At 46.7% G+C, this 22536-nt stretch overlaps 1 protein-coding gene across 1 annotated transcript in view; it reads left to right on the forward strand.

The window, feature by feature from the left end:
* IGF1R (insulin like growth factor 1 receptor) overlaps positions 1–22536 on the forward strand; it is a 273210-nt gene that overhangs the window by 177452 nt on the left and 73222 nt on the right. The window contains exons 3-4 of the mRNA XM_058156688.1: positions 7710–8025; positions 13266–13411. Of these exons, the coding sequence (XP_058012671.1) occupies positions 7710–8025; positions 13266–13411 (462 nt within the window). The remainder of the gene's footprint in view (positions 1–7709; positions 8026–13265; positions 13412–22536) is intronic.

A 22536-nucleotide genomic window follows, 5' to 3' on the forward strand; every position in this document is an offset into this window, starting at 1 on the left:
TATTTATGAATTTGACCCAGTTTGTGGACCTTCCAGAAAACAACCAAATTCCCACTTAAACGTAACTATGCAGCTGTGCCTTTTCTGGTTTGAAGGGTCTCTTTGCCAGTTGGCTACAGATGAATTTGGGAGCGATCCATCGGTCCAAAGCCCTATCCGTCTCTTATTCTGTATTTAAATAAAATGCAGGTGGCAACCTGTAATATTCCCTAGATACAGTGAGCAGAGCCCTTCAGAGGCGATGGCTTTGTTTGATATCCTTGTGTAAATGGGGAAATCTCATTATCATGCTAAATCTTAAGTTTTGGGCACTGACGGGGAGGTGAGGGAAGGATGGGGAGTCATCCATCTGCTTCCAAGGCTTACTGTCTGTGGAGTTACTGAAAAAAAAATCTCTTAATAGCCTTGGAGACTTCTAATATTTACAGGCATCGAATGAGGCTCATCTCGCTGGAGGCGAACAAGTCTGGCGTCTGAGCAAAGAGTTCCTTGCGATGCGAACTCTTAATATCAGCTCACGATTTCAGCCACTTGCTCCAGATAATTCTGGAAACCCTTTCTGGAAAGAAGAGGGGTGTATGTGGTGGGGGGAGGTCAACTTATTTTCCAAAGCACCAGAGGGCAGGATGGAAAAAAAACACACAAAACGGTGGATGGAAACTAATCAAGGAGAGAAGCAACCTGGAATGAAGGAGAAACTTCCTAACGGTGGGGATAATTAACCAGTGGAACGGCTTGCCACCAGAAGTTGTGGGTGCTTCCGTCGCTGGAGGTCTTTAAGAAGAGACTGGACAGCCAGCGATTCTCTGAAATGGTATAGGGCCGTGCTATGGCACATGTGCCACACCTCGTACTCAAAGCCCTCTCTGCGGGCACGCGAGCTGTGGCCCAGCTCAGCCCCACTGGGCATGCACACGCGCCCCTCCTGCTGGCCAGCTGATTTTCGTGATGCGAAGGGGGTGGGTCGCATGCGGGAGACGCGCACATGTGCGCAGGGTTGGGGGTCACTTGCACATGTGCGGGAGTCGTGCACGCGTGTGTGGGAGTCATGCACGCACGCATGGGGGAGCAGCGCACCTCCCCCCCCCCATGGGCCCAGGAGGCTGCAGGGAGACCTACTAGGCCCAAAATGGATGTGTGGGAGGTTGTAGCGCACCCCCTCCCAGCCTGTTTTTGGGCCCAGGAGGCTGCATTATGGGTGCTGGCACACATGCACGCTTTTGGCACATGAAGAGAAAAAGGTTAGCCGTCACTGGTATAGGGTTTCTTGCTTGAGCAGGAGGTTGGACTAGGAGACCTCCGAGGTCCCTTCCAACTTTATTCTGATTGAAACGGTCATTGCGTATCTTTAGCTTGAAATAAAAATAAAACCCAGAAGTCACTTGCAGCTAGGTTGGTGCAATATCTCAATCATTCTTGCTTCTCAAAGGTGGTGGTGTGTCTGCGCCCCCCGAGCCGAGCCTTCTGCCAGAAAGTGACTTGGAAAGTGAGGGGGAAGGGCCGTCAGGACTTACCTCGGGAGCACCGGCTTCCCTAGCTCAGCTCCAGGAGCCAGAGGCAGGCCAGGTGGAAGAGATAACGAGGCCTCCATCCCCTGACTCTTCCCCACCCCCAGGCCATGCCTCCAGACCCAGCTGATGGCAATCAGGCCTGGCTGGACCCTAGATTTTGTAGGCAGGAGAGGCGGGAACAACAGAAGCAGGGGTGGGGCAGGCCTAGGAAGTGCTGAGTCATGGAGCCATATCCCACAGGATATAAAGGCAGCAAGAGCTGCTGTGCCTCTTCGTAGCAGGCAAATTAACTGCTTAATTGAGAGCTGAAGTACTGTTTGACTCATCGGCGTTGGGGGAGATAACAGAGACTTGGCAGACGCTTGCTATTTTGCTGCCAGAGCTGATAGTGCCGACTAATTAAGCCATCGCTCGGACGGAGGCGAAGCGGGACGGAACAGGTGGGAAGGGCCAGGAAGAGGCCGCTGATTCTTTTGCTGCCATGAGCAAATACAGTTTTGCGGTAGAGCACATGTTTCATAGACGTAAAATTCCCAAGTCTTTTATTCCCATAAAATCCAGTCTTTGGCATCTCTGGGGGTAAGTAGCTGAAAAAACAAGGCTTTCCTGATAGCAGGCTAGAAAGCATCAGTAGAAGAGAATATTTGCAGCTCAGGATTGAACTGTGGGGTCGTTGGTGCTCGCTGAGCTTGGTGGTTTTCTTGTAGACATTTCATTACCCAACTAGATAGCAACATCAGTGCTCGAGGGGAGGAGGAGGAGGACTGGGGTCCAAGGTGCTCCCTGAGTTTGGTTGTTTTTTTGTAGATGTTATGTTATCCAACTAAGCCAGGGGTGTCAAACTCGCGTTCTCACGGCAGCATCACATGACATATTGGGACTCCCCCCCCCCTTTGTTAAACTGGGCGTGGGTGTGGCCAGCACGTGACACATACGGGCCACAGGCCACAAGTTTGACACCCTGAATTAGGCAATATAATCAATGATAGAATGAAGGTGGGGATTGGGGAGGAGAAAGAGGGGGAGGATCCCAGGTGCACTCTTGGTTGTTTTTCTGCAGACATTTTATTACCCAATTAAGTAACATCATTATTTTTAGCCCTGTAGCATTGATGATGTTACCTAGTTGGGTAAAAAAAATGTCTGTAAGAAACCAGACTAGAACGTTACAATACAAGGTTTGGACTGAACTATCCATTCTCAGCGGAGTCCAAAACAAATTCTTCATAAACAGTCCTTCGGCCTAATCACTAACCTTGGTTGTCTTTGGCAACCTGCCGAAGGCTTTTCTTGGCAAAAACCCCACAAAGTTCAAGAGAAGCTGAAAAGAAGCAATGGAATCAACGTTGCTTTTCCACAAAGAACCCAATGGCTCGTTGCTGCTCTTTTAAGCCTTATGGGAGTGGCCAATCGATTCCTGGCCTTACTCCTGAGTCGTCCTTTTTGCTTCAGCTGCTCTTGCCTTTTGGCAGCTCTTTGCATGCGTGCACTAGGAACAGGCTCCTCCTGTTCCTCTGCCTCTCTGCTGTCTGCCTCTGGAGGCTCCAGAGTCTGTGTATTGCTCCCAGATGGCCCTGGCCTCATCTCTGCCTCTGACGCAGAGCCCTTGTCTGGGCCTTCCCTTGACTCCAGGATTAGCCCATGGTCCTCTCCAGCCTCCTCACTGTCCAACTCCACTGCCAGGTCCGCAGGCTGCTGGCGGACCACAACAGCAGGACTTTGATTGAAGTGTCTTGTTTCAGTTCTTCTCCGCTTTTATTGATCTGATGTGGTCAGTGGGTCATGTGACCAGCTGGTCATGCTGTGTGACTTGCCGCATGTCACATGGATTTGGAGCCAGTCAGCCAATAAACCCATAAGGAGCCATATCAGTTGAGCGACCAACCAACATCTCTTCACTTGGTGGCCTTCACACAACACCATCAGCCAGTCACACGACCCATCAACCCACATGACCAAATGAGATCAGTAAAAGCGGAGAAGAACAAGATGCTTCAACTGAAGTCCAACTGAGAATCTCATCTAGCTTGGTGTTGAAACGTTCGGAAGATAAAGAGCAAGCCCAGAGAACAAACCACCACCATTTTTAAAAAAATTTATTTTATTTTGTCACAACAGTATACACAAAGCATCAACATAAATCAGCAAAATATCATATATATAAAATAGCATATATATGAGCAAAAGTATGTAATAATTGTATTAATTTGATATAATGGAAGAAAACAATAGGACAGGAACGGTAGGCACTTTTGTGCTCTTATGCACGTCCCTTATAGTCCTCTTAGGAATGGGGTAGATAGTTTTTGGTTAAAGCTTTTGGGAGTTTGAGAATCATGGATATCTTTTGATCTGACTATATTCCCTTGTCAGATAGAGGAGATGAGAGGTCAGTAGGTCACCTTTGGTACTTGCTGAAGCATGGCTGCAAAGACATAGTTGATGTGGTCAGTCACAAAACATTTATTTAGAAAAGTTCCGCCTTTTGGTTTTATTACCTGGCTTAGGCGGACAATGTAGTGAAGATACTCATGTAGATGAAACTTGGAGGCAAGCAAACAAGTTTAAGATTCGACGTACTAGAAGCTCTGGTTTGTCATTTGGGGAAGAGGTGACTGAGGTAATCCAAAGTTGTTCAGATTCTTTGAGGACCACGTAAGCAGCTTCTGGAAGGTGCTGGAGTCCTTATTGCTTTTGGATGTTCAAGATAAAAGCAAGGGCGTATCAATTGGGATCCAAATATTTATACATGGACCTTCAGAGAATAGTAGTTTTAAATTCTGGATTGATTATTAAAAGTATGTTTTCAGGCTCTTGAAGATATTCTTGGTTAGCATCTAATTATCCTAAGGGCTGTCTGGGCTTGCCCATTAGCAGTAGTAATAACTTGCTTTATTTTGCACCTTTAAATATGGCACAAGATTACACTAAGATATTGTGTTTATCCTTGATTTATCGGCTAGGTGTGACTTTATTCCTCTGTTGCATTGCCTGTTTGAGATATATCTTGCATTTTCTGTGGTGAAACTACTATGGACACTCTAGGAATGGTTGAGAGGCTATATCATTAATTAACTTGATTGATGCAGCAAATTGTAATTAAAGGTGCTTGGGTTACACAGTTGTAATCCCATAATCTTCAAATGTACTTACCTTTTGTTGTTGTTTTAACTATTTAGTTGTGCCCAACTCTTGGCGATCTTATAGGCAAGTATTCTCCTTGGTACCCTGTCAAAGCACAGTTTCTTTTAATTGTTGGATGTTCAACTTGGCATCATATTTGATGTGATCAAGCCAGCATGTTCTTTAACTGAACAACAGAGTTGGAAGGGACCTTGGAGGTCTCTCCTGGTCCAACCCCTGCTCAAGCAGGAGACCCTCTACCATTTCAGACAAATGGTTGTCCAATCTCTTCTTCGAAACTTTTAGAGACAAGTCATTCCACTGATTAAAAGTTCTAGCTGTCAGGTAATTCCTCCTTAGTTCTAACTTGGTTCTCTCCTTGATTAGTTTCCATCCATTGTCCTGCCTTCTGGTGCTTTGGAGGAAACCTCCTTTGTGTCAGCCCCTTAGATATTGGAACATGTCTTTCTTTTCATTAAACTTGAGGGCCTCTTGTGGCTCAACAGACTAATGCAGTCTGTTATTAACACAGCTGCTTGCAATTACTGCAGGTTCTAGTCCCACCAGGCCCAAGGTTGACTCAGCCTTCCATCCTTTATAAGGTAGGTAAAATGAGGACCCAGATTGTTGGGGGCAATAAGTTGACTTTGTATATAAATATACAAATAGGATGAGGACTATTGCTAACATAGTGTAAGCCGCCCTGAGTCTTCGGAGAAGGGCGGGATATAAATGCTAATGCTAATGCTAATGCTAATGCTAATGCTAATAATAATAATAATAATAATAATAATAATAACAATAACAATAACAATAATAATAAAAATTCAACTGCCTTAGAGTGGGAATTTTGGGCTCAGTTGTGAACTACGGTACCTTAATGTACCTTGTCTTTACTACTGTATTAGCGTTACTACTTTAGTGGGGTAATATGTGATGGTGACAATTATACTGTGCATGAGGTCATTCCCTCGACAGCTGAAATGATAAAAGAGGAAGTAAAAAAAGACAACGACATGGCCATTTAAATAATATGGGCCTTCTGAAGTTTATATGTGACTTTTTGTGTGTGTGTGGCTTTAGATGCACCATGGATATGTCAATCATTGTAAGTTGTGGTGCATCAGAATGAAACTGGTGGCTTACAGGTTTGATAAATATTTCATTCCCCTGGACACCAATGTTTCTAAACCATGTCATATGATTTATGGCAATGTGGGCTTTCAAGAAGAGACTGGACTGCCATTCGTCAGAAATGGTGTAAGGTCTCCTGCTTGGTCAGGGGATTGGACTAGATGACCGACAAGGTCCCTTCCAATTCTGTTAATGTAATGTAATCTAAACTAGACCTACCCAGTTCCTGCAACTGTTCCCCTTTGCTTGCCTGCTCTTCTTTTTCCATTAACCCAGGGGTCTGCAAACTTGGCTCTTTTAAGACTTGTGGACTTCAACTCCCAGAGTTCCTCAGCCAGCAAAGCTGGCAGAGGAACTCTGGGAGTTGAAGTCCACAAGTCTTAAAAGAGCCAAATTTGCAGACCCCTGCACTAACCATTCCTAGTTATCATCGCCTTCGCCAATGAATGGATATGCATAAGATGGCCAAAGTAAATCACACGTGGTCTTCTAGCGATGTTTTGGTTTTATACAATTTAAACACCCCGGTTAGTTTACCCTGGCTCTCCATGGTATACTCAATAATTCACTCCAGCACCACATGCAAAGTGTACATTTTTTTTATTTTTTTATTTTATTTTATTTGCATTTATATCCCGCCCTTCTCTGAAGACTCAGGACGGCTTACACTATGTCAAGCAATAGTCTTCATCCATTTGTATATTATATACAAAGTCAACTTATTGCCCCCAACAGTCTGGGTCCTCATTTTACCTACCTTATAAAGGATGGAAGGCTGAGTCAACCTTGGGCCTGGTGGGGCTTGAACCTGCAGTAATTGCAGGCAGCTGCTGTTAATAACAGACTGTCTTAGCAGTCTGAGCCACCAGAGGTACATGTTGAGTTATTGCCATAAAGTGTTCTGGTGAGATTTTCGCAAGGTAACCATTTGCTTTTCCTAACCTTCCAGATTTTGTGACGGGAATCAATCCTATGATTGATTATCCTTTTGCATTGAATACCTTCTTAAAAGTCTAGCTTTAGGAAACCTTTGGTTTGGCAAGAGAAGCCAAATGGAAAGGGATAAACTTTAGGCAAGTTTCAGCGCCCTGGTGGTCAGAATGCAGTCGTGCAGGCTAATTTATGCTCACTGCCAGGAGTTTGATTCTGACTGGCTCATGCTTGACTTAGCCCTCCATTCTTCTTCGGTGGGTAAAATGAGGACCCAGATTGTTGGGGGCAAGTGGCTGACTCTGTAAACCACTTAGAGAGGGCTGTAAAGTGGTATATAATTCTTATTCTATTCTATTCTATTCCATTCCATTCCATCCCCATCCCCATCCCCATCCCCATCCCCATCCCCATCCCCATCCCCATCCCCGTCTATTCTATTCCTCATGTGGCGCAGTGGTTAGAATGCAGCATTGCAGGCTAACTCTGCCAACTGCCAGCAGTTCAATCTTGCCCAGCTCAAGGTTGACTCAGCCTTCCATCCTTCTGAGATCGGGAAAATGGGAACCCAGATTGTTGCGGGCATTATTCTGACTCTGTAAACCGCTTAGAGAGGGCTGTCAAGCATTGTGAAGCGGTATATATAAGTGCTATTGCTATATAAGTCAAAGAGCTTGTGCTATTGGTATCTGGTTGGCTGTCTGTCTACCTGGGCGGCGCAGTGGTTAGAATGCAGTATTGCAGGCTGACTCTGCCCACTGCCAGGAGTTCGATCCTGACTGGCTCAAGGTTGACTCCGCCTTCCATCCTTCTGAAGTGGGTAAAATGAGGACCCAGATTGTTGCGGGCAATGTGCTTACTCTGTAAACCACTTGGAGAGGGCTATAAAGCAGTGTGAAGCGGTATATAAGTCTTAAGTGCTCTTGCTAATCATGTCAACTGTTGGTCTTTTCTTCCTTCCAATTTGAGATGGTCTTTTCATGCCTGCTGCTCTGTTCTCTCCCTTTCCAGCCTGTCCCAGTTCCTGTGGCAAACATGCTTGCACAGACCAGAATGAATGCTGTCACCCCGAATGCTTGGGCAGCTGCACCGCACCCCACAACAGCTCGGCCTGTGTAGCCTGTCGCAACTACTACCACGATGGCACCTGTGTTCCTACCTGCCCACCCAACACCTACAAGTTTGAGGGCTGGCGTTGCATTACCAAGGAGAACTGCTCCCGGATCCCTTCCTCGGATCTACTTGGGGAATATGAGAGCTTTGTGATCCATGACGATGAGTGTGTACAAGAGTGCCCCCCGGGATTTGTGCGCAACGACACCCAAAGGTAACGGGGAACCCTTGTATTTACACACAGGAAGGGCAAGTGGCTTTGATTTATTTATTTATTTTTGCCGGTGGGGGTGAAAAAAAGTCTGAAGTCCTTGATTTATGTCCAAAGCTGAGGCCAAAACCTCTGTCGCTGAGCGAGACAGAATTGTTGAGTGAATTTTGCCCCGTTTTACGACCTTTCTTGCCACGGGTGTTAAAGAGCATCGCTACAGTTGTTAAGTTAGTAAGACGGTTATTAAGTGAATCCGGTTGCCCCCATTGATTTTGCTCATCGCAAAAGGGGATCACATGACCCTGGGACACGGCAACTGTTGTAAATATGAGTCAGGCGCGAAGTGTCCGGATTTCGGTCATGTGACCGCGGGGATGCTGCAACAGTCATAAGTGTGAAAACATGGTCATAAGTTACTTTTTTTCCCCAGTGCTATTGTAACTTCGTAGGTCACTAAACAAATGTCTGTAAGTCGAGGACTGTGATTTGCTGAAGTTACGTCCTGTGAAATCGACAGAGATTACTGAATTAGTGAATACCGAACTGCTGTTCCCAGGGAAATAAAAGATAGGCCTTTGAACTCTGGTGCTGGAGAAGACTCCTGCGAGTCCCTTGGACTGCAAGGCGATCAAACTGGTCAGTTCTAGAGGAGATCAACCCTGACTGCTCTTTAGAAGGCCAGATCCTGAAGAGGAAACTCAAATACTTTGGCCACCTAATGAGGAGGAAGGACTCACTGGAGAAGAGCCGAATGCTGGGAAAGATTGAGGGCAAAAGAAGAAGGGGATGACAGAGAACGAGGTGGCTGGATGGAGTCACTGAAGCAGTCGGTGTGAGGTTAAATGGACTCTGGGGGATTATGGAAGACAGGAAGGCCTGGCGGAACGTTGTCCATTGATTGATTGATTGATTGATTGATTGATTGATTGATTGCATTTGTATACCACCCTTCTCCCGAAGGACTCAGGGCGGTTAACAGCCAATTTAAAAGATACAATAAATATACAATAAAAACAAAACTAAAATTTATATAAATAGTGGCCAAAATTAAAAACTAAGTAATATAAAAACTAAAACCCCATTTAAAATTACTTAATCAGGCTAGCCCAGCTCAGCGGAATAAAAGAGTCTTTAATTCACGGCGGAAAGTCCAAAGGTCGGGGAGTTGGCGAAGCCCCGGAGGCAGCTCGTTCCATGGAGTTGCGATGGGTCGGACACAACTTCACAACTAACAACAACAAGAAGTTTCTGTTTACACAATTTTTGTCAACCTGATGAGCCAAGGAATACCGGTATCCCGTATTTCACGGGTGTCAAACTCAATTTCATTGTCGGCCTCATCAGGGCTGTAGTTGACCTAGGGGAGCCAGGCATGGCCTACTGGATGGGTGTGGTCAACTGGGTGGGCATAGCCACCTTCACATCAATTGACAGATTAACAGAGTTGGAAGGGACCTTATAGGTAGTCTAGTCCAAGCTCAAGCAGGAGACCCTATACCAATTCTGACAAATGGCAGTCCAGTCTCTTCTTGAAAGCCTCCAGTGATGAAGCTCCCACAACTTCCGAAGGCAACTTCTGTTCCACAGGTTGATTGTTCTCACTGTCAGAAAGTTCCTCCTCATTTCTAGATTGAATCTCTCCTTGAATCTCTCCAGTCACAGAGTGTGGCCCGCTGGGTGGGCATGGCCAGCTTGACACCACACCCCAAACTGCTGGCATGTTTCCTCTTTGCACTGGGTAGACTGGGTGGAAGCGACACGGGCCATCCTCTTCCCTTACATTTTCCAAGGCGGCCCCGCGGGCTGGATCCAACTATATCGTGGGCCGGATGCAGCCCGCAGGCCTTGAGTTTGACACCCCTACCGTATACGCTGCTCACAGATCTGTGAAAAATAAGACTGTCCAACTTTTAACCAAAACACCAATGAAAAACGTGCCTCCTGCAGCCTCTGGCAATTGCAAAAAAATCAAAACACACGAACGTTTCAGCTTATCCACGGGTGGCACATTTTTTCCACGGTGTTTCGGTTGAAAATTCGACGGTGCAGCTTATTCGACGGGCTGAGCTTATCTAAGAATTATCTGTCGTCTATCTAAGAATTGATCGTTGTTGTGCTGCCGAAATGAAATAAATGCCGAATCCGCTTTTTATCGGCTGCCTGATTAAGAGCCATCGGCATTCCTGATCCGGGGGTAATTAAAAAGGAAATATTCCTTCTGCTGAGGGAGAATTCTCTTGGGGATTTTTTAAATTGTTTTTAATGACCTGGACGGTGCCTTTTTTATTTGGGTTGAGTTGAGCCTGCTGATAACGGCTGGCGTCTCTTGTTTTGTGTGAAGCTGTCCAAACACACCTTTCCCTTTCTCTTGCCGAAGAATTTCTAGTTTACATACAGGTGCAAAGCAGTGATCTCTGGCCCCCAGCTAGAAAGCGAATGTTTACCTGGGAACGTATTTTTCCTCCGCTACTATCTGGCCACTTGTGTTTTCAAGCAATTAAATCCCTCATTAAAAAAGAGAGAGAGAGAGACAGGTGTTTATCTTATCCAAACGTTCACGTTGTGAATGGAAAAAAAGATGGACGGAAAAGAGGCAATGATGATAAGCAGCGTGCTTGTGGAATTTGTGCCCATGTGTGTTCGAGTGTGTTTTCCTGCTCCAGTCCCCCTTCATCGCACACCCATCGTTTGCAAACCGAAGGACCAAAAATTCTTAGTGTGCATTCTCAAAAGAGTTTCTGGCGTGTATCAACAGTGCCTTGTGCTGAAGCATTTGAAATATGAGCTTGTAAATTCACGTAAAGTATCATGGGAGCCACTGGATTGCAAAGATACCACGTGACTCAAGCCGGGAATCAGCTGACAAATCGGAGAGGGAGGGAGGGGGGGAGAGAGAGAAGAAAGGAAGAAAAGGAAGGAGGGAGGGAGAGAGAGAGAGAGAAAGAAAGAGAGAAAGAAAGAAAGACAGGAAGGAAGGAAGGAGAGAGAGAGAGAAAGAAAGAAAGAAAGAAAGAAAGAAAGAAAGAAAGAAAGAAAGAAAGAAAGAAAGAAAGAGAAAGACAGGAAGGAAGGAAGGGAAGAAAAGAAAAAGACGAAGGAAGGAAGAAAGAAAGACGAAGAAAGACAGGAAGGAAGGAAGGAAAAATAAAGAGAAAGGAAAGAAAGACAGGAAGGAAGGAAAGAAAAAGAAAGAAAGAAAGAAAAAAAAAGAAAGAATTAAAAAGATCTTGTCCTTGTGGTTTGCATGCTAAATTCGAGCCAAATTTGCCAGTACAATACAAAGGCAACACAAAGAGAAATCTGGATATGTTGTGCAATATAGAATCAGGTAATCAAAATTCAGACGCTTGGTAACTGATTCATATTCATGACGGTTGCAGAGACCTGGAGACACGCGACCACTTTTTGTAACCTTCTGACAAACCAAGTCACTTGGGGAAATCAGATTCACTTAAAAACGTGCATTACTAATGTAACAACCGCAGTGGTTCACTTAACAACAGTGGCAAGAAAGGTTATAAAATAGGACAAAATTCACTACTAAATGTCTCACTTAGCAACAGATACTTTGGGCTCAATTGTGATTGTAAGTTAAGGACTACTTCTACTGCACTGCTAATGCTTCCCAATAGTTCAATTCTGAGTGGCTCAAGGTTAACTCAGCCTTCCATTCTTCTAAGGACCCAGATTGTTTGGGGGACAATATGCTGACTCCGTAAACAGCTTAGAGAGGGTTGCAAAGCACTATGAAGCGGGATATAAGTCTAAAGGCTATTGCTATTGCTGTCCTGGAGAAATGACTGTCCATTTTTTTTCTTGAAGACCTTCAGTGGTGGAGCATCCACAATGCTGGGAGACAAGTGGAATGACCATATGGATCCAATTTAAACTCACTTCCGGAGATATTTTAAATATAATCTTGCAGAAGAGATACGAAACACATCCATTCTGTTATGGGTATCTTGTATCCAAAGATACTTAATAAATCATAGAATCGTAGGGCTGGAACAATGTTCCAGGAGAGGAAATAATAATCCGAAAAATCTTACTGTGTGCAGAAATGGACAAGATGACAGTAGAAATTAAGGAAATTAAGGAGAGTGGGAATACTATAAAGTGTGGAATAAATTATATGATTGGTTAGAAAAAAGAAATCAAAATAATAAATTGGAATGTTAACCTAATTAAGTTAAAATCAAGACGTCTAAACCATTGAATTGTGTTAACCAGATAAGGACAGATTGGTAAATAGATACCAATGTAAATATAAGCATGTAGAGGAACGATTGAACAAGAACAGAGAATATATATTTATGCTGATACGGCAAGCTGTAAAATATGTAATGTTATTTCTGTTATATGTTTTTAATGTGTTTTTGTTTTTTTGTTGTATTTTTCTTTATTTTGTTTTTAAAAGTTAAAAGTTTAATAAAAATTATTTAAAAAAAAAGAATCGTAGGGCTGGAAGGGACTTTGGAGGTCTTCTAGACCAACCCTCTGCCCAGGGCAGGAGACCTTACACCATCCTGGACAAATGGTTGTCCAATTGTTTCTTAAAAACCTCCAGAGATGGAACACCCACAACTTCAAGCAGCAAGCTATTCCATAGATTAATTTTTCTCACTCTCAAGAATTGTCCTTACCTCTAGGTTGGATTGCCCAATCCTTTGTTAGAAAGATCCCCACGGGAATAGCGATAGCACCTAGACTTATATACCGCTCCATAGGGCTTTACAGCCCTCTCTAAGCGGTTTATAGAGTCAGCCTCTTGCCCCCAATAATCCAGGTCCTCATTTTACCTACCTGGGAAGGATGGAAGGCTGAGTCAACCTTGAGCCTGGTGAGATTTGAACTGCCAAATTGCAGGCAGCCGGCAGGCAGCAGAAGTAGCCTGTAGTTCTGCACTCTAACCACTCGCCTCCATGGCAATAGAATAGGAATAACAATAACAATAAGATAGCATAGCGTAGCAATAGCAATAAGATTTATATACCGGTCCACAGTGCTTTACAGCCCTCTCTAAATGGTTTACAGAGTCAGCCTCTTGTCCCCCAACAATCTGGATCCTGATTTTACCGACCTCAGAAGAGTGGAAGGCTAAATCAACCTTGAGCTGATCAGGATCGAACTGCTGGCAGCCGGCAGAATTAGCCTGCAATATACTGCATTCTAACCGCTGCGCCACCATGGCTCATGAAAGGGCCACTCATGCTCATCTCTTCCTATCCTTTGTCTTTTACCAGCATGTTCTGCAGCCCTTGTGAGGGACCCTGCCCCAAAGTGTGCGCAGATGACAAAATCATGATGATCGACTCCGTCACCTCGGCACAGACGCTCCAGGGATGCACCGAAATTAGAGGGAACCTTCTTATCAACATCCGCCGTGGGAGTAAGTTCACACTTGATTGGGAGAGCGTAAAGAGTTAGCGAGGGGTGGCTAAGACGCTGAGCTTGTCAATTGAAAGGTCAGCAGTTCAGCAGTTCGAATCCCTAGTGCCACGTAACAGGGTGAGCTCCCGTTCCTTGTCCCAGCTTCTGCCAACCTAGCAGTTCGAAAGCACGTAAAAGATGCAAGTAGAAAAATAGGGACCACCTTTGGTGGGAAGTGAACAGCGTTCCATATGCCTTTGGTGTTGAGTCATGCCAGCCACATGACCACGGAGACGTCTTCGGACAGAGCTGGCTCTTCGGCTTTGAAACGGAGATGAGCACCACCCCCTAGAGTTGGGAATGACTAGCACATATTGTCAAGGTTCCAGAAAAACCTCTTCTGCATAAAAAAACCTCTGAAGCCATAGTCTTTCAGAGTTCTTTACTAGCATGAGGAAACTGGCACACGATGAGTGAAATTCCAAAACTGAACTTCCGGATTCTTTTCCCAGTTATACAAACCCCAAGAGTCCCACCCCTCCTGACCCCTTTGCTGGTCACATGGTCCCACGTTCTCCCAGGTCATTTGAATATCTTCTTGCCACTCTTCCTGCAGATGTGAACACCATCCGACCTTTACGAGGGGAACCTTTACCTTTACCTAAAGAGTTGGTAACCCTGGTTGATTGCGACAACCCCTATATGAGCTTCCTAAAGTGCACATTGTGCTAAAGAAACCATGAGTGGATTTTTATGGTTTCCCCAACTGCTCTCACTCCACTGTGGAGCACATGGGAAGCGTGTTAAAATGCATACATGATGCCTGGAGGGGACATTCTGAAGTTGCAAGACAGACCTATTTAAATAAACGGCAGACGATATTAGATATGTCCACCCTGCATTTCATTCTTGATCAATTGTAGTTGTTCTTTTCCCTTTGGCTATTCAGTGGTTATAATACATTGGGGGTTTTTCAAAAAAAAACACCCCAAAACAAATTACCGTATATACTCGAGTATAAGCCGAGTTTTTCAGCACGTTTTTTGTGCTGAAAAGCGCCCCCTCGGCTTATACTCGAGTCTACGTCTTGATGTACTTCGGGAACCCCGCACAGGAGACGCCAAAGAGGCGGCGAGATCGTCCGGCGGGATTTGCCCAAGGCTGAGCAGTTCGCCGCGCGGACCTGAGCCAAGCCGGTCGCAGTCCAGCCGAACGGTGAAAGCGACATGCCGAGCACCGCTCCGCTTTCACCGTTCGGCTGGACTGGGACCGCTTGCTCGGTCCGCAGTAACTCGCCAGGCTGTGCGCGAAGAAACCATTTAAAAGCCCGCCAGGGCTTTCTTCTCCTCCGTGCTTCAAGTTGGGCTTTTAAATGGTTTCTTGGCGGCACAGCCTGGCGGAGTTACTGCGGACCGAGCCAAGCGATCGCAGTCAGCGAGCGGTGAAAGCGGGCGGCGCTCGGCATGTCGCTTTCACCGTTCGGCTGGACTGGGACCGCTTGCTCGGTCCGCAGTAACTCCGCCAGGCTGTGCGCGAAGAAACCATTTAAAAGCCCGCCACTTTCTTTCTTCTCCTCCGTGCTTCAGAAGTTGGGCTTTTAAATGGTTTCTTGGCGGCACAGCCTGGCGGGAGTTACTGCGGACCCGAGCCAAGCGGTCGCAGTCCAGCCGAGCGGTGAAAGCGACATGCCGGCGCCGCTCGCTTTCACCGTTCGGCTGGACTGCGACCGCTTGCTCGGGTCGCAGTAACTCCGCCAGGCTGTGCCGAAGAAACCATTTAAAAGCCCGCCAGGGCTTTCTTTCTTCCTCCGTGCTTCAGAAGTTGGGCTTTTAAATGGTTTCTTCGGCACAGCCTGGCGGAGTTACTGCGGACCCGAGCCAAGCCGTCGCAGTCCAGCCGAACGGTGAAAGCGGAGTGGCGCCGGCATGTCGCCACCGCTCGCTGGACTGCGACTGCTTGGCTCGGGTCCCGCGCGGGCGGGGAGCCGACTTTGGCCCTTTAGCAAGGAGGAAGGTGGGAGGAAGCGGAGCTGCCGGCTGTGGCGCTCGCTCGGAGCCGCCGCCGCCGCCGCCTGGAAGAGGAGGAGGTGACCTTCACGCGGAGAGGGTGGGGATGGGGGTTGAGGCGTGCAAGAGGAGGCGGCGTGGAGGAAGAGGAGGAGGCGACGGCCCCGCCGACAGCGCTTCTAAGATCAGCCCACGCTCCGAAGAGGGAAAGGGAGCGAGTGGGTGGGTGGCTGGGACGAGACCCCCACCACAAACACACACACAGCCGGTCGGACGGCGCGGTTCCTTTCTCTGCTCTCTCTCGCTCTGCGTCAAGGCGCTGGAAGGGGGCGGAGAGCGCGAAACAGCAGCAGGAGCAGCCGGCGCTCGCCTTCGCTTCCTCCTCCTCCTCCTCCTTTCGTGGCGGGCTGCTTCCAAGTCTGGAAATCTGTTTTGGGAAGTGGTGGTGCAGCGCGGCAGTTCAGCCCTGTCGGCCGGGGGAAGGAGGCGGTGGATCGGATTCTCGCGCCACACCGAAGTCGGCTGGAAAGCTTGCTGCTTCTTCTTCTTTTTTGCTTCTCTCCCCCCCCCACCCCTCTTTTCGGCTCTCTTGCAACGTTGCTGCAGCTCCTCGGCTCCTTTTCCGGCGCCCAGAAGGCTCGAGCCTCTGCTGCCGATTGAATACTAAAATAAAATAAAAGCGGAGAAGAGCAGGCGCGCTTTTGGTGTCCGCGTCCCTGTCGCCGCCCGGCAGGGCGTTTAAAAAGGCGGGGAGTTGAAAAGAGGCTGCCTCTTGAGTTACCTCAACATCCATTCCAGAGCCGCTAAAAGAGCGGCTGCTTGGCCCGCCCTGGTTGGGGAACGGGCACAAAAAAAGGGTCCCTGGTGACCCAGAATTCATCCTAGCCCCATTGACTGGCCCCTTTGACTCGATAGGATTTAGCTGACGGGATTGTTAAACAGCGCTCGCACCTTTCTTCTGGGGAGAGAAGTCACTCTAATAAATATTGGGAGGTGTTTTCAAGGAAACATAGGGGTCCACCTTCTGCCCACAAGAAATGTAGGGAAATGTTTTTCGTTCAAATAAATATTCATGTTATTTTACTTGGCTCTATCTTTATTTTTTACATTGACCAGTAGCTGCCTCATTTCCCACCCTCGGCTTATACTCGAGTCAATAGTTTTTCCCAGTTTTTTGTGGTAAAATTAGGTGCCTCGGCTTATATTCGGGTCGGCTTATACTCGAGTATATACGGTAAGTTCTTTTTAAAATAATAAAGCACCAGCTTTGGAGAATGCTTTTCACTTCCCATGGAAAACACCTTGTGTTTCGCAAGAGAAGTTTTCCGCAGGTAATCCCAACGAATTCCCAAGGTAGTATTGGAGCAGGATCAAAGTTCCCGGAAGGAAGAGAGAAGAGGGCTTACTGGTAGTCTTGACAAGGTTTAGGGATTTTCTAAATTTGTATTGTCTCACTCATGTTGGGTGGCACATCAGTGAATCTAATTATTTGCCCAGTGGCAAATATTTCTCTGCAGTGTACATGATGCCCTCTTCAAACCCTGGCACCAGACTTCCCACCTTGGTATTCCTCAGGGCTGAGTTGGCCATGTCTAGTACATGTCTTAACAGAAAATGAGTGTTCAGTTAACGATTTGTCAGTCATGAGTCACCTTCTGGGAAAATTCCAACTGTCTTTCTTTCTTTCTTTCTTTCCTTCTTTCTTTCTTTCTTTCTTTCTTTCTTTCTTTCTTTCTTTCTTTCCTTCCTTCCTTCCTTCCTTCCTTCCTTCCTTCCTTCCTTCCTTCCTTCCTTCCTTCCTTTCTTTCTTTCTTTCTTTCTCTCTCTCTCTCTCTCTCTCTCTCTCTCTCTCTTTCTTCCCTCCCTCTCCCTCTCTTCCTTTCCCATTCTTCCCACCCGCCTTCCCCTCCCTCCCTCCCTCCCTCCCTCCCTTCCCTTCCTTCTTTCTTTCTTTCTTTCTTTCTTTCTTTCTTTCTTTCTTTCTTTCTTTCTTTCTTTCTCTCTCTCTCTCTCTCTCTCTCTCTCTTCCCTCCCTCCCTCCTTCCTTCCCTCTCATTCCTTCCTTCCCTCCCTCCTCTTCCTTCCTTCCTTCCTTCCTTCCTTCCTTCCTTCCTTCCTTCCTTCCTTCCTTCCTTCCTTTCTCTCTCTCTCTTTCCTCCCTCCCTCCCTCTCTTCCTTCCCATCCCTCCCAACCCCTTTCCCTCCTTCCCTCCCTCCCTCCCTCCCTCCCTCCCTCCCTCCCTCCCTCCCTCCGAAGGAAGACAGTTGGTCCAGCCTGAAGAAGGAGAACATTCATTTGATCTGAAGGCTGATAACACCCCCATTTCATCCGTTAGAACCCCACAAACGCCGTGCAGTTGTCTCTGCCCCTGCTTTGGGGAGCCCCTGTTATCCTCCCCTGTTTCATGTCAAGCAGCCTTGCGGCTGTTCTCTAAGATGCCTTCAGACATTTTACAACGCAGCCTCCCTGAACGTCTTTGAAGGCGTTTCACTTCTCATCCAAGAACCTTCTTCAGCTCTGGAGAAGCTTCTTGGCTGACAAGCGAAACGTCTTCAAAGAAACACTAGGAAGTCCAGTTGCCTCTTGGAAAAAAACACCTTTGGGACAGCCCTGACCTGGATGACGGAGAACCTCCATAGGCTTTCTGAGAGAAGGTTCGGGCTTAGAAATTGGGCCTTGCTGCAGAGTCATCAAAAGGAGCATTCTTGTTGCCTTGAGTCACCTGATGATCCCACCCAGAAATAACACCGTTCGGGTTTTTCTTTGAAATCGGTGCTGCAGCAAAGTTTCTGGGAAACTTAAAATGCCCGAATTCCTCAAAGAACTGAAGTTCCTGAAGAAACAGGCTGATCCTTTTAAGAGGCTGGAAGGAATGTCTCCTCCTCCCCCCCAACCGTGGGCCGCCTCCCGTTTATATGAGTTTGTTCCGATTTCCCCAAAGAGGCCCCTTGGAGGGCTTAATCTCGGTTGAAACTTCATTCGACTGGAAAGGATTGTATGTCACAGAAGCACTCGGGCTCGGCTCGCTCAGTTGAGGACGGACTATCAGCGAGTTGATGCTGGTTTGTCCTTTCACTTTTGGAAGCAGAAGGGACTAAAGTAGAGATTTTCAAACGTGGCAGCTTTAAGACTTATGGATTTCAACTCCCAGAATTCTCCAGCCAGCTATGCTACTTTTGAAGACCTCTGTCTTAGTCCCTTCTGCCTCCAAAAAGTTTATATGACTTGTGGGCTTCAACTCCAAGTTGTGGACTTCAACTTCAACTTTAATTCTGGGAGTTGACATCCACAAGTCTTAAACTTGAAGTTGAAGTCCACAAGTCATATAAACTTTTAGAAGAAGAAGGGACTAAGACAGAGGTCTTCAAACGTGGTAGCTTTAAGACTTGTGGACTGGCTGAAGAATTCAACTTGGAGTTGAAGTCCACCAGTCTTAAAGCTGCCATGTTTGAAGACCTCTGTCTTAGTCCCTTCTGCTTCCAAAAAGTTTATATGACTTGTGGACTTCAACTCCAAGTTGTGAACTTCAACTTCAACTTTAATTCTGGGAGTTGAAGTCCACAAGTCTTAAAAGTTGAAGTTGAAGTCCACAACTTGTAGTTAAAGTCCACAAGTCATATAAACTTTTGGAAGCAGAAAGGAGTAAGACAGATGTCTTCAAAAGTGGCAGCTTTAAGACTGGTGGACTTCAACTCCCAGAATTCTGGGAATTGAAGTCCACCAGTCTTAAAGCTGCTACGTTTGAGGGCTATACACTTCCGATTATGGCTTGCTTTACGGCAGGTGTGAACAGGTCCTTGGGCTTGTTCCTGCTAAGCCTTCTTCGGTTTGGCCTTTTGACTCTGGCTTTTTTGGAGGAGGACAAGGCAGAGTTAATAGTTCGCTATGTCATGATACAGCACCGACTTTGTTCTCCAGCCAGGCCCATTAAGTAGGGAAAATATGCAGGAACGAGCAAGCATTAAATATGAATAATAACCGTCTTCTTGACTAAGGGAGAAGGCTACAGAGTTCTGGCCTATTATTGCATGCAAACGCACCTCGAGGAAATGTCAGCTTTCAACCTCAGTTTGCTCCTGGTTTCTATGCCATAGTTAAGTAGTCCCTGCTTTTTCAGGGACAATCTACTTCTAATTTATTAAACAATGTGAATTAACAGGAAAAGGATATTACAGAATGACAAAAGTTGGAAGGGGCTTGGAGGCTTTCTAGTCCAACTCCCTGTTCAAGCAGGAGACCCTATAACCGTGATGGCGAACCTATCGCACGGGTGCCCGATGTGGCGTGCGGAGCCATGTCGCCTAGCACACACAGTGTCGCCCGTTCCTCTTCTGGGTTTCTGGCGCGCCTGCGCCTGCGCCAATAAGATGGACTTTGTGTGTGCGGCAATGCCTGAAACTGGATGAGCTGGTCTTCCCTTTTCCAGCACTGGCCAGTTGATCATCGTGCGCGCATGTGTTCCGGTAACCGGAAGACTAGCTGGCTGGTGCGCATGCACGCACCGGAAACTGGAAGTGCATTTTCCAGCACGCGCATGCCCCCTGGGCAGTTCCTCTTCTGGGTTTCAGCCCAGATGTGCACGCATCACTGGTTCGCTATCACTGCCCTATAACATTTGTTGTGCCTCGCTCGCTCCCCCCGCCGCAGCCGGGCCCCTCTTATCTCCTGCCGGACGCTGATAGTACAGGAGAATGTCCTGGCATGCCTCCAGCCCCCAGCCCTGGCACCATGCCTGGGCAGGCTGAGCAAGACGAATGGCCTGATGTGCCTCCAGCCCCCAGTCCTGGCACCATGCCCAGACAAATGGAGCAACTAGACCCCTCCCTCACAGCATCTGAACCTGAAGAATGTGAAGCCAGTCATGAGCTAAGATTACCAACAGCTGGAGGCTGGAGAGATCCTCGCTTCCAGAGAATAGAGAGGCGACGTCAGCAAAAGGAAGGGAGGGGCAGGCCTGGATAAGTGCTGAGTCATGGAGCCACACCCCATGGCCTATATAAAGGATCTGCTTTCTGGCATTCTCTGAGTCAGGCAAAGTCTAACTTGGATTGCTGAAGTCACATCCTGGTCTCCTGCCTGCCCTGAGGACTCTGATAGGACTTTGGCAAAGCTGCAGAGGCTTTGTAGCCACGCTTGATACGGACTTCCCCGACCCGGCCGTCAGTGGAGGAGTGGGACACGACATCATTCTAGACCAGGAGTCCTCAACCTGTGGGCCACGAGCCACTAATGGATTTTAGTCTAATCGCCACTGGACCACGTGAGCAGCCAGCCAGCCAGCCAGTGTGCCTGCGTTTTCACGTGCGCATGGCCCTAGTTGCAGGTCGTCACAAGCATCATGGGCGGTCCAGCCCCACTCACATTAGCCTCATAGCAAGTTATTGCAGCCCCATTCGCGTGAGCCACATTGCAAGCACTTGTGGCCGCTCTTGTGCAAGCATCGCTGCGAACATCACTGGCACACGCATGTGTGCATGCATCTGTCTCTCAAACAAAATCATCCCCTCTTTCCCCCTTGCTGCAGGCCACCAACCTGGAAATGTTGGGGAACTCTGTTCTAGACCAGGGGTCTCCAACCTTGGTCCCTTTAAGACTTGTGGACTTCAACTCCCAGAGTCCCTCAGCCAGCTTTGCTGGGAGTTGAAGTCCACAAGTCTTAAAGGGACCAAGGTTGGAGACCCCTGGTCTAGACAACATTCTGGTTGTCCAGTCTCTTCCTGAAACCTCTGAAGATTGAGCGCGCACAATATCCGGAGGGAAGCCATTCTACTGAATAATTGTACTCGTTGTCTCCCTTCATTCCAGATTGGCTCTTTTCTTTGATCGGCTTCCGTCTGTTAAAATGGCTGTGGAGATTCTCTTTTTTTTAAGTTTTTTATTTTGAAAACATTAAAACACAAGACAAACATACAACATTTATCACTGTTTCTTATCAGCTATTCAAAGCGGTCCTTTCTTACTGTTTACACCTATTTCAATTCTATCTTATTCTACTTTTATATTATCTGTCTTCCTTTATTTCCTCTACATTTTACCCTGTTATTCAATTTTCATTTATCTTTCCTATTTTCCAACCATTCATACCATCTACACCAGACCTTGAAATATTCTGTATCCTGTTTTTCTTTGATTTCTTTTGTGGGTTTATCCCTCTCTGCACATTCTAGGATTTTCTTAATTAAATCTTCTTCTGTTGGTGGGTTCTCCTTCTTCCAAATTTGCACGTAAGCTATACGTGCTGCTGTTAATATGTGTAGTATTAAGTATTGTGTATCCGTTATATAGTTCTCTGTTGGGATCCCTAATAAGAATTGTTCTGGCTCTGGCTCTGGAGATTCTCAATCATTGTGGTCATGGTTGTGCCAACAATGCTTTCCAAAAGGCAGGGGAGCTTTCTTAGTTTTTTATTTTTTATTATTTATTTATTTATTTACATTTATATTCCGCCCTTCTCCGAAGACTCAGGGCAGCTTATAGTGTGTAAGGCAATAGTCTCATTCTATTTGTATATTTGTATATTTACAAAGTCAACTTATTGCCCCCCCAACAATCTGGGTCCTCATTTTACCTACCTTATAAAGGATGGAAGGCTGAGTCAACCTTGGGCCTGGTGGGACTAGAACCTGCAGTAATTGCAGGCTGCTGTGTTTTAATAACAGGCTTCTTACAGCCTGAGCCACCACGGCCCTTAAGTTTTTACTTGAAAAGGTTCCTTTATAAGGTAGGTAAAATGAGGACCCAGATTGTTGGGGGGGGCAATAAGTTGATTTCAGAAGTGAAGAAGATGCTTGGATGAGAAGCAAAACGTTTTCAAGGGAAAAACCAAAAAACGGAGAAAGTCCAGTTGCCTTTTGAAAAGCACCTTTGGGGCTTCCATCTGTGATTTCTTGTTTATTTTATTTTATTTTTATTTACCGTATATACTCGAATATAAGCCGATCCGAGTATAAGCCGAGGTCCCCAATTTTACCCCAAAAACTGGGGTAAACTGGGGACTCGAGTATAAGCCGAGGGTGGGAAATGAGGCACCTACCGGTTGGGGAAACCCTCCCTCCCTCAGCTGAGAAGGCTGGCGGCTCCCCCGCCCCGCCCTCTCACTGCACCGGCAGGGCTTCCGTCCGGTAAAATGTGAAAAAA

This window comes from Ahaetulla prasina, chromosome 13 (genome assembly GCF_028640845.1).
Source record: "Ahaetulla prasina isolate Xishuangbanna chromosome 13, ASM2864084v1, whole genome shotgun sequence".
Classification (NCBI taxonomy): domain Eukaryota; kingdom Metazoa; phylum Chordata; class Lepidosauria; order Squamata; family Colubridae; genus Ahaetulla; species Ahaetulla prasina.